The sequence below is a fragment of the Gracilinanus agilis genome, chromosome 3, assembly GCF_016433145.1.
Source record: "Gracilinanus agilis isolate LMUSP501 chromosome 3, AgileGrace, whole genome shotgun sequence".
Taxonomy (NCBI): domain Eukaryota; kingdom Metazoa; phylum Chordata; class Mammalia; order Didelphimorphia; family Didelphidae; genus Gracilinanus; species Gracilinanus agilis.
The window spans coordinates 526,721,198-526,743,907 of record NC_058132.1 but is presented as its reverse complement, the minus strand read 5'-3'; the positions used below and the strand labels follow the sequence as shown (position 1 = coordinate 526,743,907).

At 35.0% G+C, this 22,710-nt stretch overlaps 1 protein-coding gene across 1 annotated transcript in view; it reads left to right on the top strand.

The window, feature by feature from the left end:
- FARP1 (FERM, ARH/RhoGEF and pleckstrin domain protein 1) overlaps nt 1–22,710 on the top strand; it is a 324,700-nt gene that overhangs the window by 208,526 nt on the left and 93,464 nt on the right. The window contains exons 3-6 of the mRNA XM_044670555.1: nt 6,680–6,784; nt 11,443–11,485; nt 13,687–13,765; nt 20,837–20,934. Of these exons, the coding sequence (XP_044526490.1) occupies nt 6,680–6,784; nt 11,443–11,485; nt 13,687–13,765; nt 20,837–20,934 (325 nt within the window). The remainder of the gene's footprint in view (nt 1–6,679; nt 6,785–11,442; nt 11,486–13,686; nt 13,766–20,836; nt 20,935–22,710) is intronic.

Here is a 22,710-nt window from a genome sequence, read left to right as displayed (position 1 = left end):
TTCCTGAAGGTAATTTGGCCCTCTGACCCTTTTTTTCATTCTATATTTTCCATTTGTTCTGTTTGTCCCAGCTCTACACATTGATGGACATACTATGTTTGTCCACCCAAAAGCATGTCAAAATATGGGCTATAGATGTTATTCAGTCATTTGGTTTTCTATTGTAGAAGATCAAAGATCCAGAACTATATTCAAATAAATGTGAAGGCATTTTCAAGTTACTTTATGTTTTTTGTTTAGCTTTTAAAATCAGTATTTTATAATAATTTTATCAAGTTTTTTTAAAAAACCCTATTCAATTGCTGATTTATTAGGGATTTTATATTCTTATTTTTAAGGTCTTAATTTTGGATATAGCATACTTAATTTAAACCTCACTGTTTTCACAACAGATTTACTTTAGCATATTTGGGATATTAAATTTTGTAGCTTTTAAAACATTTTATCAGATTTCAACAGAAAAAAATGTGCCTAGAATTCATCATCTGAGATTAAATGCCTTGTTTTGCAAATCTGACTTTGTGATACCTTATCTTTTCTGGGAAGAGTAAAATCTTCACAGATATATTATTTGACATACAGTTGTGGAGGGGACTTGGTAGCAAATAATATGTGCTTATCTTACACAAAATTTCCAGTGAACAATGGCTTAATTTGTTTTTTTATTATCGTGTCTTGTAAAGCAATATAATGGCAGCCATGTTGGGTCAAGAGTGATAGACAGTTCCCTGCTTAGAATGCAGAATGAACTGAGGTGGCATAAGCCAGGGGCATTGAAATTCACCTATAAAAGGAACAGATCTGAAGAGATCTGGATCTCAGTTTTGAGATAATTTGTCTGTGTTGGAGATATTTGGGCAAGGGTGGAGAAGAGTGTGATAAGGAACTTCTGGGACTAGATGGAAAACAGCTTGAGTGATGAGATTGTCTGTTAAAGAACTTAGAATTTACCCAGATGGTGTGAGCCAAGGCCAAGAGGCAGTTGGGACCACTTCTATAAATACCCTTGGATTGCATCACCCAGGGTCTCAATTGGAGAAGGGGATTCTGGGAGGAGGGTGGTGTATGGGAGGGTAGGCCATAGACCTGCAAATCCAGCACCCATACCTGAGTGCCATAGGAAGTTTATTTCTCCTCATATTAATAGAGCTGAGAGATTAACATCAAGCTGCTAAGAAGAACATCGTTATCCTTCCCTGTCCTTTGGTTTGCACCATGGCTGGGTCAGACTGGGGACTGTGTGAGGGAGAAGAATCTCCAGCCAGTTATCAACTTATTACCAATGTAGATTTAGATCACCTTAACTTAATTAAACATAGCATAGCATTCCCCAAACTCTATCCTGATTCCTTGTTCCTAACCCTTAAGATAAGCAATAAATCCTGTTAAAGTTTAATCCAGCTGAAGATTTGTGCTCCTTTCCTGACTAGTGACATCTACAGCTATTGGGAAAGGGATTTGTCAAACCACAGTCAGATTATGAGAGTTATCCATTTGGTAAATCAATACCAGCCCAATCCAACCTTTTATCATCAAACCCAACCCCAAGCCAAGGAGCTAGAGGAGTTGTTGATCATACATACATCCCCTCACTTAATACTTTGGCTTGGGCACTGTTAAAGAGGTGTAGGCTTGCCTAATCTGTACTTCATAAAACCTGGAGATTACTAGCACAATTGATTATCATCTAGGCAACTTCATCTCCCACTTAGCATAGATCCATCTTCCACCTGAGGATCTTGAGCCAGCTTGGCAGGCTCAGATTATAGAGCCTGTCAGCCCAGAGAAATAGCATCTGGGTTTATATATCCCCTTTTCTTTAACAAGGGCGTACACTTTGCTTATTCTTTCTTTACTCAGAATCAACTCTAGCTTACAGATTGTTTCCAACTGTATCCCATCAACCTCAGTTCTCTGTTTATTATTAACAAGAAGATCTGCAAAGAAATCTATCATTCAGCAGGGCCAACCTGTGACTTAGGGCTGAGACCAATCAGGCCTTAGCCAGGCTATCAGCCAACCAAGATCCTTAATCAACAATAATCAATTGAAGATTCAACATCAAGATATACAATTTAGATTACTCAGGAAATCCCATTTCCCATTTTCCATCTTTACCCAGGTTCCCCTTTCCTTAAACTTTCAACAATTAAATTATCTTTCAAGAAGCCACTTGCCTGTGAATTCTCAAAGATCCAAGAGAGACTTCAGTTAGCAGGATCCTGTTTAGTCAGGAAAGGGGTTTTAGTTCTGATTTTCCTTTACCATCAGTTAAGATCAAATCCACAGTCAGAATAAGTCAATTAATTAATCCTGATAGACCAAACATCCAAGGTCTATAGTGTACCAAACTAAGGAATTTAGTCACCATCATCAATTCACTAGGGCTTCAGTTGGGAGAAGGGTCAGCTGTGTTCTCTAATCATTCCTTAGGTTGTTAGCCCTGGGTTACTGTTTTGTTATCTTGGGATTGGAGTAAGTAGATTCTACATATTCTCTTATAACATCAGCTGCATTGGGTTGACATTTTGGGATCACTACTATATCTAGGAGTCCCATTAGGATCTTACAATACTCTCCAATTAATTCCTTCCTGAGATTCACATAACAGTCTTCTATAGATGTAATAGTGAAATTTGATGGAAAGTGCTAGACTTATAGTTAAAGGGTTTGAGTTCAAATCCTGGACTTGACTCTTAGTACCTGTATAGGCTTGAAGAAGTCACTTAACCTTTGTGACCCCTAGTTTCCCCATTTGTAAAATGAGAATTTTGGACAAAATGACCTTTAGAGTCCTTTCAAGTTTTAAATCTCATCCTGTGAGTATTTGATTTGATAGGTCATTGTGAATTAGTTTTGGTTTTATGGAAGGAAGTGACATTTGAATCGAGTCTTTAAGGATGAGTAAGACTTCAACAGATGTTAGATTCAACAGTCTAAGCAGAGAAAAAAGAATTATAAGGAGATATAAGAGGTGGGAAAGTAGAGGGAACATTTAAAGACTACTAGTAATCCAACTTCAATGGAAAATAGAATATGTAGGGGAAAATCCTATGAGATACCCCATGAGAGCATACTCTTCCCTATATACCGTCTTGTCTCAGGAAGGGAAGTATTCTACTGTAAATGACCATTGGTTGATGTGTCCTTACCTTAGCTTCCTCTGGCCATGAGCCCTAAGGTCACTCCCATAGGCTGCTCCTTGTTCCTTGGGGCTTTGATGTTGAACTGGGTCTAGAACCCAAGCTGAAATGGATAATCCCCATTTGAATGCCCCAGTAGCAACTTCCTCTCATGGATAGCCAGTCAGAACTAGTTATAGAATTTCTATACAGTCTCCAGAGACTCTTCAAAGCACTTTCATTTTCATTCTCCTAGAAGCAAACTCCATATCCTCTTCCACATGAAGAAATTAATTTATCCAAACAAGTTGATGGGGTCTGTGCATGCATTAGACCATCATATTTATTACATATAACACATAATTATTATTTCTGTTATCATTACAACAATAGTTATAACTTCTCATATTTGGAAGGATTGGACTTTGGTCAATACATATATGAAAAATCCAGGTATGAAACAGATATGAAAAATTGCTTTTATATCCTTAGGCTTTTTTGCTTTTTATACTGCATATGAGTTCAAGATGATTAGTTCTTTTAGGGGAGACATTAAATACCCTGAGTCTTGTCAGAAATATCAAGAAAAGGCTGTTCACAGAGAGATTACATGAGCAACCTGGTGTATTGATAGAACCCTTTTGTAGATTAGTTGAACTCTGTGTAGTCAAGAACAAAAAGTTATAATACAGGAAAGAAGGAACAAAAATCCTTGATCTGAGTTTTCTTTTGGAATTTGTAAGAATCCCTTAACCCTGACACTGTTGTGAGGATCCTTTCATATCATGGAATCCAGCTGTGTGGACACTGATGTGCCCAGGCAACCTAGCAAAGCCATAAGGATTCATGGTTTTTGGACACTATATCTGAACCTGTTTTTGACTATGCTTAGTAATCTGATGAAGAAAAGTAGAAATATTAAATCAGAGTCCTTTAATAGCTATTATAGTGCCATTAACCTGTAGGTAAATGCTCAATAGAGAATTATTGAATTAAATTTGTTATATTGTGGCTCCCAGGTGTTATTTTAAACCCTAATAATGGAATTTCAGTGGTGATGCTTCATATTCTATTGCCTTATACTCAGAAACACAATTAACATATATGTGTATGTGTGTAGCAGAATCACATAGAAATGAATTTAGTGTTTTAAGATACTTTTTTTTTAACAGGGCTTCTCTTGTTGAACTATAAGAATACTGAGCTAATGAGAAGTTGTACTGAATTTTAAGCACTTTGTGTAAGTCGGTTAGTCGACAAACATTGATTTAAACTTACTCTTTAAAAGAATGTTATAAGTGAGGGAAGAGGGTTAGTTGCTCAGTAGAGTGCAAGGCTTGAAGTTAGGAAGACCCATCTTCCTAAGTTCAAATTTGTCCTCAGATAACTTCCTACTATGTGACCCCCCTAACCATGTTGGTCTCACTTTCTTCATCTGTAAAATGAGCTGAAGAAGAAAATGGGAAACTATTCCATTGCCTTTGCCAAGAAAACTCTAAACGCTGTCATGAAGAGTTGAATATGACTAAACAACTACAAAGCAAATCTAAACTATTCTAACCAAAAAAGATTAGGTTAGTTTTACATTTTCTGATTGGTTTCTAGACATTAGTTAAAGACACATCACTTCTCAGAGACTTAGGCTTGTGATTCTTGCATAGTTTTGAGACAGAGCGAGGTGATATTTGAAATGCTTATATAATGTTGATAGAGCAAAATAAGTGGACAGTCTCACAAGTTTCTAAAACTTTATTTTTTAAGGAACAGTTACTCAGTTTTCGGATGTCACTGGTGTCTTTCTGTAATCAATCTAATAGTTATTTGGTACCTACCTTATGTGTCAAGCATGGTACTAAGCTTCTATATATCCTGTAAAGTTCGTAGGATAAAGTCACGTCCATGAAGGTATTCACTGCATTTTGACTTTTGTTCTCAGTTCAGACTTATAGAGTTGAATTTTTAAGACTTATTTCTCAGACTCTGCAAAGCCAGACCAGATCAGGGTTGTGAAGTTCACTTAGTTCCAGGAATTCTTTGGGAAATTTGAGCTCTTGCCAAATGATCTGGAAATTGGTTGGTCATTCTTATAATTTACCTCCAAAAGGAAGTATTGTCTGGTGTTGTCATCAAGCGATTAGAAATCTTAGGTTCCTTTTCTGTTTGTTTTTAAAAAAAAGCAAAAACAAGACCCAGCAACAAGCTCTAGTACAGGGCCTCTTATACAACCCTTTAAAGACCAATACCCTTATATTTGCTTATTTTACTGTAGTAAGCCTTGAAGAAATAATTATTCACCAAATAATTAATTTCCTATTCTTCTAGGACATTAAAGTTAATTCCTTAGCGGAATCCACATAGTCCTCTAAAGACACTGGACAAAAGACCTATATATTTTTGGTAGAGTACAGATTTACCAATCAAGATTAAGATTCATATTTGGAGTGATGGAATAAAAATGGGAAACTTAAGCTTCCATGGCTTCCTTCAAAACTCAGCTAAAATCCCACCTTCTAGAGGAAGTCTTTTGTCATTACCCTTAATTCTAGTGCCTTCCCTCTTTTGATTATTTACAGTTCAACCTAATAGCATATTTGTATATAGTTTTTTTTAATATTGTCTCATCTATTAAACTATGAGCTTTGGGGTTTGGGGGTGGCCTGGGGACTATCTTTTACCTTTTTTATATACCAAGCCTTTAACACAGCATCTAATACTAATGGGCACTTAATAAATGTTTATTGACTTACTGAATGATTACATTTTATGCTAGCTCTTGGTGCCCTGGAAGTAGCTGATAGTATTTCCCTGGTTGAGTATTCTAGGATTAGTACATGCTGTTTTGGTATGTCCCTGGAGGGTCTCCTTTAATTTAATATAGCTCTTTACGTCACTTTGGACATATGGTAAGAGTTCTAAAGGCACAGATGCCCTTTAAGGGAAAAAAAGAAATTTCGTATCTTACATGGATATAGCTTTACTACATTTTTAGGCATTAGCAATAAGTGAGTAGCTGTTTTGTTAACTTCCACTAGGTTCCTAATTACCATTGCCAAGTACATCTATTAAACTATTAATTAGTTCCTGAAATGCACCTCATTCTTACAGAGGTCCGGTAAAAATAAAAAGCCATGCAAAACCACCAACCACTTGGTTATAATATTGTTGTTTGGGGGCTGGAAGCCACAGTTTGGTCCATTTTCGCTTGTTATTTTGAGTTATGCTTCAAGAGAATATGAAGATGCCAGAGTTCACTAGACTGTGAGCTCCTTGAGAGCAGTAATTGTTTTATTTTTGAATTTGTAGCATGTAGCATAGTGCCTGGTACATAATTTGGGCATAATAAAGGCAAATTGTCTGACAGGATTGTATGATTATAAGAAACCTCAAGGGCAAGAATTTTTCCAGTGTATTTCTCCTGTCTGCCCCCACTCTTATCCTGCCAATAGTACTGGCTCTTAGACTTAAATAAGTGGATATTGAATATTAGTTGATTTGAGTTGCCACTGCCATCCAGTGAAGTGAATTCTTTTTTTGTTGTTGTTTTTGTTTCTTCATAGCAACGAGCTCCAGGGAAAGTATTGCTGGATGCAGTTTGCAACCACCTAAACCTCGTTGAAGGAGACTACTTTGGTCTTGAGTTTCCAGATCATAAAAAGATCACGGTAGGTGAAATAATATTAATCTTTCTTTTAGTTTATGTTCATCAGATTTGGAAGATAGCAGACATCCATCAATCATATGCTTATATGTGAAAGAGGAATTAGTGCATTCCTCAAGGACCCTTCTTTTCTCAAAATCCCATTTTCGTATCTTTTGCTTTTAACAGTGAAGACTAGGACCTTAAAATATGTTGTGTCACATACCATTACAAATTCTACAAAGCCAACCATAGCAATCATGGTGCAATACAGTCATGAGAAAAGGAACAGAATGTTTATAGGAAACCAGAAAGATAAAAAACACTCTTGTTACACCACCCTCTAAGCATACATTCTTAATAACGTAATCTCTTTTATTAGCATGAAATATGATGCTACCTATTGAATTTCCTACACAACACATCATCATCATGCACTTTCTTTTGGTTATGATTTTCCTCTATTTACTATGAATCGTAAAATGCTGATTTTACATAAGGATCCCTTGTAATTATCATTTATGGTTTTCTCAGGGTTTAATTTTTTTAGGATTTTGCATTTTTCTGATACTACATACATTTATGACAGTTTTTTAATTTGATTATTAAATACGGTGTGTTTTGTAATCTTATAGAGTGTGCATGTAAAATGCTTTAAAAGTCCTGAAGTTTAAAATGTTAGACTTTAATATTCAATATTGACATTATCTTAGAACATTCCTTCTTATATTTTGTGACCTGTTATATTCTAGGTGATAGATAAAATTTTTGCTCTGTTTAGACCAGTGAAGGGGAAAACTTTTTAAAGAGGGGGCCAAAGGAAAGGAAATGCTCATCTGTCAGTCTGTTTCTAAGGCAACTCTTTTGAAGTTTCATTGTATTGTATCCTACTCATTGTATTTGTCAGATTAGGAATAATGTCGACAAGCCAGATAGAACATTTCAGGGGGCTGCATCTGGCCTGCTGGCCGTAGTTTGCCCATCACTGAATTAGACAATTATTTTCAACCTTGCTTTCCCCCTCCTTTAAAATGTCTTGAAATTCTGGTTCTGCCCTTTTGCAGAAGTGGAAGATCCACAAGTATTGAATATTGCATGTATTTTCAATCTTTTTCAATGTATTGATTAGTTATGTAATTTTTTCCCTCTTGTTCTTTTTTTAGTTTGTTTTAAAAATAAAAAAAGACAAAGGATGACTCTCTGGGAAAAGGCTTGGAAGGAATATATAGGGAAACTATGGTGATGTTAACAAAAGTCAAAATATATCAGTAAAAAACAATTTTTAAAATAAAACATATCTTGGCATGGAATTTTATGTAAATACACAGACAAACATGATTTTGTGCTAATGCAAGACTTACTGATTTATATTGTGTGGGAAAAGAGGAAGGGATTACATTGTGAACTTTGGGGATTACAATGGCAGTAAAGGAGATTAATTTAGAATCTCCATTTCTTTTTATGATCAAATTTTTATGGTCAAAATAAATTTAATATTTCACATGGATATAGGTTTATCACATTTTTATGTATTAGCATAGGCAAGCAGTTGTTTTGTTAAATTCACTATGCTCTCAACTTCCATTGCCAAGTACATCTATTAAACGATTATTATGCTAATGGACTGTTATTGTGGTTGCAATTTTATTATATCTAGTGGTAAGCTGATTTATTCCAACATGTTATTTTCATGAAATTGTCTCTATTTACTTTACCCCTTTGCCATGACCATAATTGAGCAAATCTCACTTGTTATGGCTTCCCTACAAGTACAATTTGATTCTCATTCCATGATGGTGACTTTGTTTCAAGACCAATGCTATTTCTTAAATGTTTATTCTGAAATATTAACAGGGAGCTTTTAATAATGCTACCACCTTTTTTCTTTTTTAAAAAAATGTGAAAATTCTTCACTATAATGTCAAGTTTATCAACTTCACCTAAGTCTAGTCAAGGGCTTGTGATCTTGGAGTCACAAACCCACACTGATTCCCTTCAGCAACATTTGATTTGTTGGAGAGGGCAAAATGAGTTGATTAATTTTTTTAAGTTTTCCATTTTATGTTGCCCAGACCTGCATTTTTCAAAACCACATGCCCAGTTGGCTCATATTAGTGTTTGTGTTTGGTGGTTTTCACAAAAATGCCAGACTGAATAGAGTTGTTGTTAGTGTTTAAAAACAATTCTAAAAATGTTGCCAAGATATAGTTGCTTTGTCTTAAATTGCTTGCAAAATGTGTTTTTTCACTTTTTGGTCTGAACATGTCTGTGATCTAATTTATGTAGGGAGATTCCCATGAACAACCTCTCTTAGAGCAATTTGGCAACTCTTGGGCAGCTTAGAGATTTAGGGACTTGCCTGGGGTTCTTAGAGGTTAAATGAATTGCCTAGGGTCACTAAGCTAGTCTGAGTAAGAGAAGAAGCAAGAGCACAGGTCTTTAGGTGCCAGGCTTCTTCTCTTTCCCATAGATTCAGAACCAGTAGAAAATATCAGAGATTAATAATATTTTATTTCCATTTTTAAACTATATTGCCTATGAGTATCAATGTAGCTAATCGTAAGGAAGTTTTCCTTCTTTTTCTTGAGGCAGAAGATTGGTGGAAGGTGGGCAGTATATAGTAAGTGCTAAGGATAATTTTATTATATAATATTACTAAATTAGATCTAATAAGAAAGAAGGCTAGCATGAATTAGTAAAAGAAAAGATTATAGAATCAGTGAATTAGAAGGATATTTTAAAGAAAAGTCAGCTTTATGACTTCCAAGCATATAAAGTAAAAATTAATTGCTAACAAAATATTACCTGGCATAGCGACCATATCAAGTTTGTTTTAATAAATTTATAATTATAGTAAAATCCTTTTACATAAAAATATTGTGCTAATATCTTACACTTCATAATTTAGGGTAGTTCTTTTAAATATATCTATATGTGTGTGTGTGTGTATATATATATATATATATATATATATATATATATATATATATATANTTCAGAGGAAGAACTGTGGGGGGGAGAAACAGAGGAAAAACAACTGCTTGAACACATGAGCTGATGGGGATATTGTTGGGGATGTAGACACTAAATGATAACTCTAGTCCAACTATCAATAATATGGAATTAGGGTTTAATCAATGATACGTGTAAAATCCAGTGGAATTGTGTGTCGGCTAAGGGGGGTTGGGGAGCTTGGGGAGAGGGAAAGAACATGAAACATGTAAATATGGGAAAATATTCAAAATAAAAATAAAAATGAAAAACAAAATAAAATAAAATAAAATACACTAAAAGTTAAAAAAAAATTAAAAAAAAATAAAGTACCCCGCTCAGAACTGGTTAGAGTCTAGCAAAGAAAATCTGGTGTATATATATATATATATATACATATATACACAAATAAAAGAGAGAGAGTCTTTTTATGCTTTTTAATTTGGGAGTAAACTGAATTTCTTCACCGTGAGATGGAAGGATGCCATCCTAATTCACATCAAACTGGATTGCTGACCTCCCAGAATTTGATATTCCATCTCCTTTCATTGGACATATTCCCTATCCTAGACTGCCCTTCTTCCTGATATATATGCCTACGGCATCCTTATATTTTCCTTCAAGATTCAGACTTCTTTCATGATTCTTTCAGTTCATAGTGAATTTTGCTTCAATAAAGCCACCAAAAATGCCTGTACCAAAAACAAACAAAATCCCATTGAAGACCATAGGTTATATCAGGAGAAACCATATTTTTGGAAAGTTGTTTTTAAAGCAGACTTGTGATTTCTTCAGTGAAGAGGTCTCTCAGTCAAAATCTGCCATTATCCATGCATATTGGAAGCTATTCTTCAGCTTATATTTTTATAGAGTTATCTGGACTATTGATACATTAAGTGACTTTCTCAGGATCACATAGGAAAAAAAGGAGAGGAGAATTTGACTCCAGGTCTACCTGACTCCATATTGAGCTCTCTGAATACCACCTTGCCCCATAACCCATAGAATTATATTCCTTAGATCATTCTATATTTGCTTATACATGATTTATGCCACCAGTGAAAATGTAAATTCCCTGAGAGTAGGTATTGTTTAATTTTTGTCTTTGTATCTCTAGTGCTTTGCCAATAGAATATGCTGAATAGATGTTTATAAAATTGAATTGGCATTCACAAAGTCCAAATTGGTGGAGTCAATATAAATGGGGTTTATTTTTATATTAGTAAAGAAGAAAAAGTGACAAATCAATTTTTTAGAAGTAAATTGAATCAAATTTGAGGAGTTTCTCTCTCTTTTGAAACTTGTCTTTCACATTTGAAAGTTGTCACACTTTTTTTTTTGGTCTGAAACAGGAAGGGATGGCACTTCAAAGAGCTCTAGACCAGTACTGATGTTTTCTGAATTGTTGGCAAAGATGAAGTACAAATGAAAAGAGAAAAATTCCTATTCTTCTATGTTAGTTATTTTTAAGTCTAGGCTAGGTTTTAATATTTAGGATCATTCTTAGCAGTAGGAGATTAGCTTATTCTATTCAATGGAAATAGTGGTCAATGCAAAAGATCTTGTTCTGGAGAAGTAGCAGAGGGTCCAAAATACATTGAAAAATATTTTGAATTGCAACAGATCTGAGCAATCTTAAGATGTTCATAATCATTCATAGGGAGCTAATGTTTCAAACTGCTTTTCTTTTAGGTATGGCTGGATCTTTTAAAACCTATTGTGAAACAGATCAGAAGTAAGTATATTTATCCATTTAACAGTGCTAGTGAATACAGAATTAGAAGTAGCTTTCCTTTTCCATAGTTAAAAGTAGAGTCTTAGGAACCTTTTTTTTTTTTTTTTTTTTTTTTTTAATTTAAAGTCTTTGGTTGTCTTTCATCATCTAGCATGCTATGCTCTTTGAAAATTTTATCATTTTAAATATAACAAGATGGCAATCAGAATCTGACTTTGCAAACCAGAAATGTCTTTGATTAGTAACTAGCACATATTATTAAGCCAAAGAGTAATTTTGTCTGCTTTATATATGTTGGCATTTATTACTGGCATCTTGGAAGAGGAGAATGAAAGGCAATTTCTCATGAAACACTTTTTAACTCTCATATCCTTTTGCTGCCTCTGTCTCACCCTTTTAAAAAGCCAATAAAATCAAGGTGTGAAGAGTTAAATTTATGTCTTCTTAATATCAAGTGTATAAGCCTATGCTGTGACTCTTTAATTGCAAACAGCTCTCTGAGAGGAGAACTATCTTCATACTCTCCACTGAATTTGAATTTTGTGTTGGAGAGGAGAATATGAAGGAACTGAAGTGAGTGGGAAAGGGAGATTGAATTGACATTCACAAAATCCAAATTTAATGGGATCTATAGTAATGTGATTTTACTTTTATGTTGGTAAAGATGGAAAAGTGATAAATTTGCTTTTTAAAGGAGAGAGAGGGAGAGGGAGATGGAATATGAGTATGAAAATAGGCTTTCTACTTCTCCTCAGCCTTTTTTCTCTCTTTGCATTCAGGGTTGATGACAAGTCTCAAATGATCAGTCACAGGTCACTCTTGTAGCCCTCAATTGCATTCAGATTAGTTACTCAGTGGCAACATGACTCTCATTCTTTTAGATGAGTAAAGAACACAGTTATTTATGGGCTTGTCTTTATATGTAATAAATCCTTCTGGGATATTGTACAGAAGGTCATATGGATTGAGGGAATGCACAACAAAGCCTAAATATGATATCTCTTCTGCACTCTATAAATCAAATTCTAATTTTGCAAAATTTAATTCAAGATGGATTTAGAAAATGAAATACACTCATTCACTCATTTAATTAACAGTTACTTGTATCTGTGAAAGCAATTCTCTTATTTTACATGGGCACTTAAAAAAGACACATTAATTCTCATCCTAAATTGCAATAAAACTTTTCAAATTTCACATGAAACCAAAATGGTCACTCTTTTGGTGTTGTAAAGGTTCCCATTTAATAAATCTAAAGTTTGCTACATTAAATTCAGTATAACAAAATCTCTACAATATGCATTCCTTTCAGAAATGGTTTGCCCTAATTAGATGTGTTATAGTAATCATTCAGAGGAATATTTGCTTTTTCCCTCTGTTTCAGAAGCTTTGATTTGACCAAAGGAAATAAAAGGGTCATCTTGTGGTTAGCATCTGTGTCTATTTGGCTTTTATATTTCCTAAATATTTGTGGAAACAGACTGAAGATGATTTAGCTTCCATGGAAATCACTGAGGGTAGTATAACTCACTCTTTGATTGTATTATACATACAATATAGCAACTGAAACAGAAGAGAAAATTCTGTGTTTATTTTTCATAAACCAACTGAAAATGCCCTCTACTCTATTTTCCACTGCCCCAGTATTCTATTTTTGTATTTAGAATCTCTTGTTTGGGGATTTTTGTGAAGATGCTGTGACTATTGTTTCTTATATCTATGTTTAAAATTCTAAATATAATCACAGAAAATATTTTTAAAATGTTACCAAAAATGCCTTTTGTGTCAGAAGAAAGCAGGGCTTAGTATTTTCTACTTCTATTTCCTAAAGAGAATTCATGTTAAGATTTTATTCACTGATATGTATTTTGATATGTGAACTCAGTTCTAACACTGGAACGAATAGGAAACTTCATATGGCTTATACAACAAAACTCTAAACTGTGCCCTAAGCCCTAATTTTATCAGCATACCTTTCTTAATACCCTGAACTGAATTTTAAATTTTTTATAGAAAAAATTAAAAAAACCAGGAGTTCATTTTAGTTTTTATTTTCTGGCCTTTTCTTTTAAAACTACAATGTTTTATATAGAATTGATAATAAGTAATTCATTTCTTGGTCATTTTGGAAGTTCTGTTCACTTGGAAATCAATGCTGCACACAGAAAACCTAAAGAGAACTTATTTTTCATTTCCTTTAGGGCCAAAACATGTTGTTGTTAAATTTGTGGTGAAATTCTTTCCACCTGACCATGCTCAACTTCAAGAAGAACTTACAAGGTTAGTGTTTATAGTACTATTTTGTTGGTGGCTTTGTATAGTTTTTATGGTATTTACTTGACCATTTGTTTTTATATTTAACTACTTATCCATCAACTTACCTATAAGAAATTTGCCCTTTTTACCTGTTCTGCTTTTTGTGAAAATGATTTTAAGTGGATTAAATGTATTTAAAATCTGGGATGTTTTGCATGTTTGCTTCTTTCTTATACATTCTTTCATTTTGTCATAAAAACAATTGTTGTAATTTATTTCTGAAGCCCTGGAGTAATCTTAATATAGTTTTTTTTTTAAAAACTCTTACCTTCTGCTTGAGTATCAATTCTAAGAAGAGCAGCAAGGGCTAGACATTTAGAGGTAAGTGTCTTGCCCAAGGTCACACAACTATGGTGTGCCTAAAGACAGGACATCCCATCTCCAAGCTTAGCTCTCTGTCCACTGAACCACCTTGCTGCTCCCTGAATATTGTTTTAATGTGTATTCATGAAAGTCATAGTATTGTAGTGGAAAGAGATCTAGCCCCTGGAGTGAGGAAGACTTACATTCAAAGTCTCATCCCTGAGACACACAGGCTATGTGATGTTGGATAATTCATTTGTCCTCAGGCAACTTTGAAACCATAAAGTTGCAGAGAATAGGGGACATCCTATACTGATGAAAAGACAAGTCTGGTATTTTACAAGTGCCAATCTGCTTCAGCATTTTAGGGAATCTTTCCTTTCATCTATCTGTATATTATCAGTAATAGTCCAAATATCCTTCCATCCATCAGTATCTTCTAATCCTGCTACTCTAGTCTGTGTTACCTTTTATGGGAACCCCCTAAAGTATTTATTGATGTCTTGATAGAGTGTGTGCTCTCTTCTCTACTGATGGTTAGGTGTTGTCTTAAATATCAATATTTTCTCCCTCAATCGATAAATGGGCAAGGGACATGAATAGGCAATTTTCAGATAAAGAAACCAAAACTATCAATAAGCACATGAGAAAGTGTTCTAAATCTCTAATAATTAGAGAAATGAAAATCAAAACAACTCTGAGGTATCATCTCACACCTAGCAGATTGGCTAAAATGACAACAAGGGGGAGTAATGAATGTTGGAGGGGATGTGACAAAATTGGGACATTAATGCATTGCTGGTGGAGTTGTGAACTGATCCAACCATTCTTGATGGCAATTTGGAACTATGCCCAAAGAGCTTTAAAAGACTGCCTGCCTTTTGATCCAGCCATAGCACTGCTTGGATTATACTCCAAAGAGATAATAAGGAAAAAGACTTGTACAAAAATATTTATAGCCTCACTCTTTGTGGTGGCAAAAAATTTGGAAAATGAGAGAATGTCCTTCGATTGGGGAATGGCTGAACAAATTGTGGTGTATGCTGGTGATGGAATACTATTGTGCTAAAAGGAATAATAAACTGGAGGAATTCCATGTGAATTGGAAAGACCTCCAGGAATTGATGCAGAGTGAAAGGAGCAGAGCCAGAAGAACATTGTACACAGAGACTGATATACTGTGATACAATTGAACATAATGTACTTCTCTACTGGCAGCAATGCAATGATCCAGAGCAAGGCAGAGAGACTCATGAGAAAGAAAACTAGCCACATTCAGAGGAAAAACTGTGGGAGGAAAAACACAGAAGAAAACAACTGCTTGAACACATTACTTTGTAGACTTCTTATGATAATCCAGTGAGATAATGTGTGTTAAGAGCTTTGCAAAGACTTTAATGTGCTATATAAATGGTAGGCTTTTAAAAATTATTATTTTGAGGGGTAACTTCCATTTGGACAATCTTCGAATCATTTCAGAAGAAAGTTTTCAATCAATCTTGTGCTGAGAGCTTATACACCTCACTGATTTTGGTGGTGATATGTGATTTGTGACAAATAATCAGCTGCCATAGGCACGTTGTAAGAGTTAATCAGCAAGCATCTATGAAGCACTTTTGCATGCCAGCACTATGCTAAGCACCAAGGATGCAAAGACAAAAACAGCTCATATGTTCAAAGGGCTTACATTGTAATGAAGGAGGTTACATGTACACAACTCCTTCTGTAGATGACATATACAGAATAGATGGTAAGTAATGTCATGAATGAGTGAGAATGTGGATTTGGTTTACCAGTTCAATGATCCTCCTTTATTTATCACTCTCTCCCATGTTTCAGTTTATGAGGTTTGGGAAAAAAAATTACATTGCATCCATTCTGGTTTTTTGTTTGTTTGGTTTTTAATAGTTGCTTTTGAGCATTTTTGAGGAAAGGGGGTGGGGTAGAAACTAGTTCACTGGGAATGGTTTCATTTTTTTCTCCTGTTGAGTTTCTTGATTTATACAATCTTGTACACTTTACTGTCCTCAAACCAAACCTGCATGAGTGCTGTGCCAGCTTCTCTATCAGAACAGATAAACACCTGCAGTTCTACATTCTCAGCTCAAGTATTAAATTAGCTTTCTTATGACTCCCAATATGGTCATTAAAAAAAATTTCCCATGAGAACATTCTTCTAGAACAGTGTGAAATAAAACTGATCTGAAATTTCTGATCTTTTAAAATCTGATGACAGCAACCAACTGGTGTTGGAAGGTAAATAACATCTGCTCAATCTCCCAAGTTCTAAGGTCTTGAAATGCTCGAATTTCAGAGCTGCTACACTGCCAGATTCCCACATAAGTAAAATCAGACTATAAAGCAATCAAGGCATAACCCACTTTCTGATTACTAGCATTTCATGATGCTTTAAGAGGTCCCATGTGTGGGCCATTTAAGACAACTAAGGAGGCATTAGAGTGGAGCTGAATATGAACTCTTAATTCTGCCATGAATCCTCTGGTCATCCAAGAGTTGCTTCTCACTTCCCATTTATACCCACATAAGATTGAGTGGGTTGCACTTTTCTGAAGAACAAGAAGTAAATTCCTTCATATTTGTTAAATAGCACATTCCATATGCTTGGAAACCTGTTGTTCCTATGCATTTACAAGGGAAAACAGGAAAAATGCAAATATAAAACTTGTTGGTTTTTATTATTTTTAAAAGATCACTTTTTCCCTATTATGGAACCCTGAGTCATTTCTTCTGTGTTGACCAGCCTTGGCATATTTCTATGTGCAAAGTATCTTTTCTCTCTGTCCCACGGAGCATATTTTCCCTAAAACAGTCACTGATACCCTTTCCAGCTGGCTGTGAATTTCCTTGTGAATTGGGTGGATACTATTTGAAGTAGCTGCTGCAGCTTGCTGACAGATTGAAGCATCAAGTGTTTGCTGTTGTTTCTTCCGACTAGCATAGAAGTTAGGAATTTCTTCTGTGAAACACATAAAAGGGGACAGAAATTAGATAAGGACTCCCAAGTGAAGCTAATTAAAGTGGATATTTAAAAAGAAAGAGCATCAACATCAGTGTTACAACAACTGTTAGATTCCCCATTTCCTACTCAAATTCAGAAGAGAAAACAATTCTGAGCTATTATCACCAACTATAAACTGCCTTTTAAGATTTAATTCTTGTGGAATGATTTTATCATTGTGTTTTCAGGGTAATTTCTGTATGTGATATAGTACAAAAGAATAAAAAACAACATCTAGCACTTAGTTCCTATTAAATACCTGTGTCTCAAGCTCTAGGCAGATAACTGGGAAATAGTTTTTGCCCTCAAGGAACCTATGGGTGTGGAAGGCAGTGATACAAAAAATGCTCACAGATAGGTAAATAGAGAATATATGCAAACTAAATGTAAAATAATTGGAGAGGAGAGGCAGACCACCAATAGGTGAACAAGGAAAAGAAAATCTTCAGCCTAAAGCACTAAAGTTTTTGTTACTTCTTTAGTGCCAGAAATGCCTTCAAGTTACATGGGAAATATTAATGGTCTCCTTGAGGAGCCTTTATAATGATGGGTTTCATTACGATGAATATTTATATTCAAACCCTACAGACATCCAGACATTAATACCATCTTAGACTTAAAATCTTATAGCAAAGGGAACTGTGGAATTTTGATGTATGTATGTGGAGGATGCAATAGTACTTTAAAAAAATTTCTCTTTCATTATTATGCACTTGCTAAGCATTAGCAAACATGAACATTTGCGCATTTAAAGAACAGAAAAGGGGCCTCATGAAATTGTGAATTTCCGTTATGTACAGCTTTTAAAACATATACATTTTACATGATAGTTTCAACATTGCTTTGCTTGTCTGGCTTCCATTCTACCTTTTGCTCTCTTATTGTATTTTTTTTTAAACCCTTGTACTTCGGTGTATTGTCTCATAGGTGGAAGATTGGTAAGGGTGGGCAATGGGGGTCAAGTGACTTGCCCAGGGTCACACAACTGGGAAGTGGCTGAGGCCGGGTTTGAACCTAGGACCTCCTGTCTCTAGGCCTGACTCTCACTCCACTGAGCTACCCAGCTGCCCCCTCTTATTGTATTTTTAAATGATTCATCAATGTTCTTTTCTTTCTTTCTTTTTTTTTTTTGTTATGATTATTGTGAACCCTACTTATTTTTCAAAACCCTCTATTCAGCAAGAAACTAATAAAGGATTTTTTTCTTCCTCCTACCCCTCCTCTCTTCCCAAGAAGGCAGACTTGTACATAGGTTGTAAAAATATTATCATATACTACATATTTCCGTGTTTGTAATGTTGTGAAATGTCACACATATTGCTTACCCTAGAGCTCCAAAGACAGAGAATAGTGATTTCCTTTTTACTTTGAACAAAAAATCTTATAATGTCACAAACAAACCAAAAATCAGAGTTGCTAGAAAGTTGGGTTGGGGAGGAGGATGGAGAAAGAATGGAAATCTCTTCCTTTTAGTCTTCAAAAAGGCACCTGGCCCTTTAAAAAGGCATGTTTTCAAAACTAAATAGCATTTACAGCCTACATAATGACTACTTCCAAAGATCAGCCAAGCCTGTGATTCTCCCTGTGGATTTTTTTCCTGATTACTTATTTGTAAAAAACATGAGGGGGATATTTTTGAAATGGAAAGCTCTATAGTATTTTAAATATAAGATCTTTAGTACAATAAGATCCTCTGCTTTTTATTTGAAAAATAAACAAAAAAAACTGATGAGGTAAATGTGAATTTCAACATATCAAACTGGTGATTTAAAAAAATAAATGATATTATCTAAAATGAGAGTATCATACCATATTGTATACCTCTTCCTTCTCCTTATATCTCTAAACTATAGAGATAGAACTATATGTACTACTGAATTTACTTTATATCCTATTTCTTCTTTTGCTTCTTTCTTTTCTTAGTAGATAGAACCCTTGGCAGAGACTATGTGTATACACAATCTGTGTAAAATGTTGTTTTTAGGGAACATTTTGAGAGCTACCCATGAACCATAAATTTGATATTTAAAGGCTTTGGGATACCTTTAGTAATGGATATTAGAAGACATTAGGTCAAGTTTTTATCTGAAATCTTAAATGTCTGCCCATTTTTGAGGGGACAAATCATGGAAAGAAGGCCCACATTCCTCATCACTATAGGCATCATCTATTGACTAGCCAATGAATGATGGCTAAATGGGCACAATGGCAGACAAGAGCCCCGGGAGTGACAACATGGCCATCACTGCCATCATCTGAGGAAGCATCTCCTATGGAGAGAAGTTCATCCATTCCTAGGAACTTCCAAACAACTGCCAGTCACAGGGCAGGCAAGCCAGTCTAGCTGAAGCAGTAGGAGACTCTGAAGGAGAAACAGGAGAGTCAAACCGCTACTACAGTCTTGACCACCATCTTCTCTCAGATCTCACTGGAGGTAGTCTAGGATCCTGAACTCAAGAGCCTTGGGAATAATCACTTCATCTTGAGAAGAAAGCCCTAAGAAGTTGTAGCCGGGCAATTGTTCCTGCAGGCACAACAGCTTTAGCTACTGAAGATCCAGAAAAGAAAATTCTTGCCACCTAAGCCATTGGAACTGTCAAGTAGCTCAACATCAGAAGTCAATAAGACTTTATCAGTGGAAATTGCAGTTGAGAAGAGATATTACCATTTGCCCCTAGACTGTTAAGACAGAACCTTTCCATCTGACTTGCAATTAAAACTTCCATATATGCTGTTTCTCCATTAGAATGTGAGTTCTTTGACAGTAGGGATGGTCTGATTTTTCTCCTCATACCCCCAGTACTTAACATAGAGCTTTATACATAGTAAATCCTTAATAAATTGTGGGAAAGCACTGGATTTAGAGGCTAAGAACATGGATTCATGTCCCAGCTCTGCCGTTTACTGACTGACACTTTCCCTCTCTCTCCTTTCTTTCTTCTTCCCTCCTCCGTACCCTCCCTCCCTCCTCCCCTCCCTTTCTTCATTCCTTCCTTCCTTCTTTTCTCCCCCCCTCTCCGTCTCTCCCTTTATTCCTTGCCAAACTATATGGGAAATAATCCTAGAGGAGGTGAATATACTGGTTCAGAGTAGAATCTCCAAAATATAAGCAACTATGTTTCATTTAAAAATTTTATTATATATGCTCACCAATTTTCTTTTTCTCAAGAAAACATGGAGTAGTACTGGACCTAATTATTATTCATCAATTATGTGAATTGTACAAAGTATCTAACTTTATGGAATCTCTGTTTCCTGATCTGTAAAAAAATATTTGTATAGGATTATCTGAATTGAATGAGATAAAGCTATGTGAAAACACTTCTACAATTATGTATCATGGCTCCAGTACTTAGAAGGGACATCAGAGGCCATCCAATCCAGGTCCTCATTTGATAGATAAGAAAACAGATCTAAGGAGATTAAATGGCTTTCCTAAGGTCACATAAAGTGATATAAACATAAGATATTGTTTTTATTTGTAGGCAAGAAAGGTATTTATGTTGTCATTACTCATTTGAAGAATGCAATTATAATGAATATCAAGTCTAAATTATTCTTTGTTTTCATTTTGGCCTTTAAGCCCAAGGATTTTTTTCACAGTTTTTTCCTTGGTTTCTAACTGTGCGGGGGACTTGTTGCCAAGGGAGAGTCTAATCTTAGTGTCTCTTTTCCTGGGTTTGGTTGATTCATATGCTCCCATCTGTTTGCAGGTACCTGTTTGCTCTGCAGGTGAAGCAGGACCTGGCTCAGGGCAGGTTAACATGTAATGAAACCAGTGCTGCACTATTGATCTCGCACATTGTGCAATGTAAGTCTTATTCTTTTTTCTTTAGCATTAGATAATGAATGACCCAGGAGTTAGACATGTAAAATATCATGTTCTTCCTCCTGAAGTCAACCTGTCCCCACAGGGATAAGTGTGTATGTATGTGTGTGTAGTAAACACATAGACATGTTCACTGTGGTCATCACAATCACCTGTTTAATGGGGTGGGGTAGAGTAAAATTAAAAACAATTATTAAATCTATATTCTGTTTGATATCTGACGACTATGTCTTACAGTTGTCTGAAAAGTGTTGAAAAATGACAAATAGCTTGTATTATTTGACTGAATCCTTGTTTTAGTATTAATATTAGTTACTTATCCTAACCACTATTAAAGCAAAGACTACCATAGATTCATCCTCTCATTTTATACCGCCTAAAGTAAAAGAGTACACTTAGAATGACAGATTGAAACTCAGTGATTTCTAAAGCTAGACATTTTAACTCCTCTTTATCTCGAAATATTAGAAATGAGATTGCAGTCTTTCCCATTCAAACCTGCTGATAGAATATCAGAGCTACTTTAAATACGAGACAACTTTAAATCACAGGTATTTGTGGAATGGATCCCTTCTGTTTCAAGAAAGTCACTTTATGAAAATCAAACGGGAAGCATTTAAGCTTTGCCAAAAGAAGGTGATCAAAGTTGTCATGTCTTATCATTTTTAATTACCTTTATATAAAGTGGTGTACTCTGTTTTTGTTGGGCACTGCCACATCTAAGTTACCTGCCCAGTTAAGAAATTTGTCTTGATTCTAAAGAGGAACGTCGTCAATGATTGGGGAAAACTGTTTTTATTCAATAAGATGCAATATTAGAAAGAGCATAACTTTCTTTCTTAAATCTTTTGTCTTTGGGCCATTGCTGATACAGCTGTTCACTTAAATTGTCTTTTACTTTCTGTCAATCAGTCAAGACTTATTTGGCCCTGATATATTCAGTGGGTACTAGATGCGTTCTCTTTTCGTTTAGAGTAATCATGAAAACAAACACAGTCACCTCAGGGACTTACTGTGTTGCTTACGATTTGAGATTTGGTAACATTTTGTGTTTCAGAAGAATGTTTATTCTACCTTTTATGTGCCAATCACATGTATTCTAAATAGAAACAAGGAATGTTTTAGCACAAAGTGTATTCCCCTCTCTCTGTTTTGGCATTCCCTCAGCTCAAATGATTTATTACTCCTCCTACATAATGTGATGTTTGAAAACATGACTTGCTTATCTAACTAGTAACTCCATGAATAAATACTGAAGCATTTTTTTTTGGAAGGGGAAGAAAGCTTCTAGTGGTAGGGTGGGGAAAGGAGAAGAATGTTATCCCCATTCCACTTGGATTTCATCCTTTTTTGCTGAAAATACTCCTAAATTTTTTTTCTGCTGTTCAAGAAAGATTTCTATGAATTTTATTCATTTGCAGAATAAGTGCTTTAAATTTTTTTCATTGCCTTAACACAGAATTCCCAAGTGCCATCTTAATTCAATGAAACTTACTTTTTATACTTGTGTATATAAAAATTGTGAATTCACATAGCTTCAGAGACTCTTCCCCTCCAACCCCATTTGCTACACTATGAATCTTTTAAGAACCTAATATGATACTAAAAATCCCATACACATCTTGAATTCTCCAAAGGAAATGACACATTGGAATGCAGTAGTACTTTTATTTCTGTGTATTTAGCATGTAGTCATGAGAAACATACATTTTCTGTACTTTTGTTATAATTCTTAACCCTTGTTTCTGGCTTAGAATT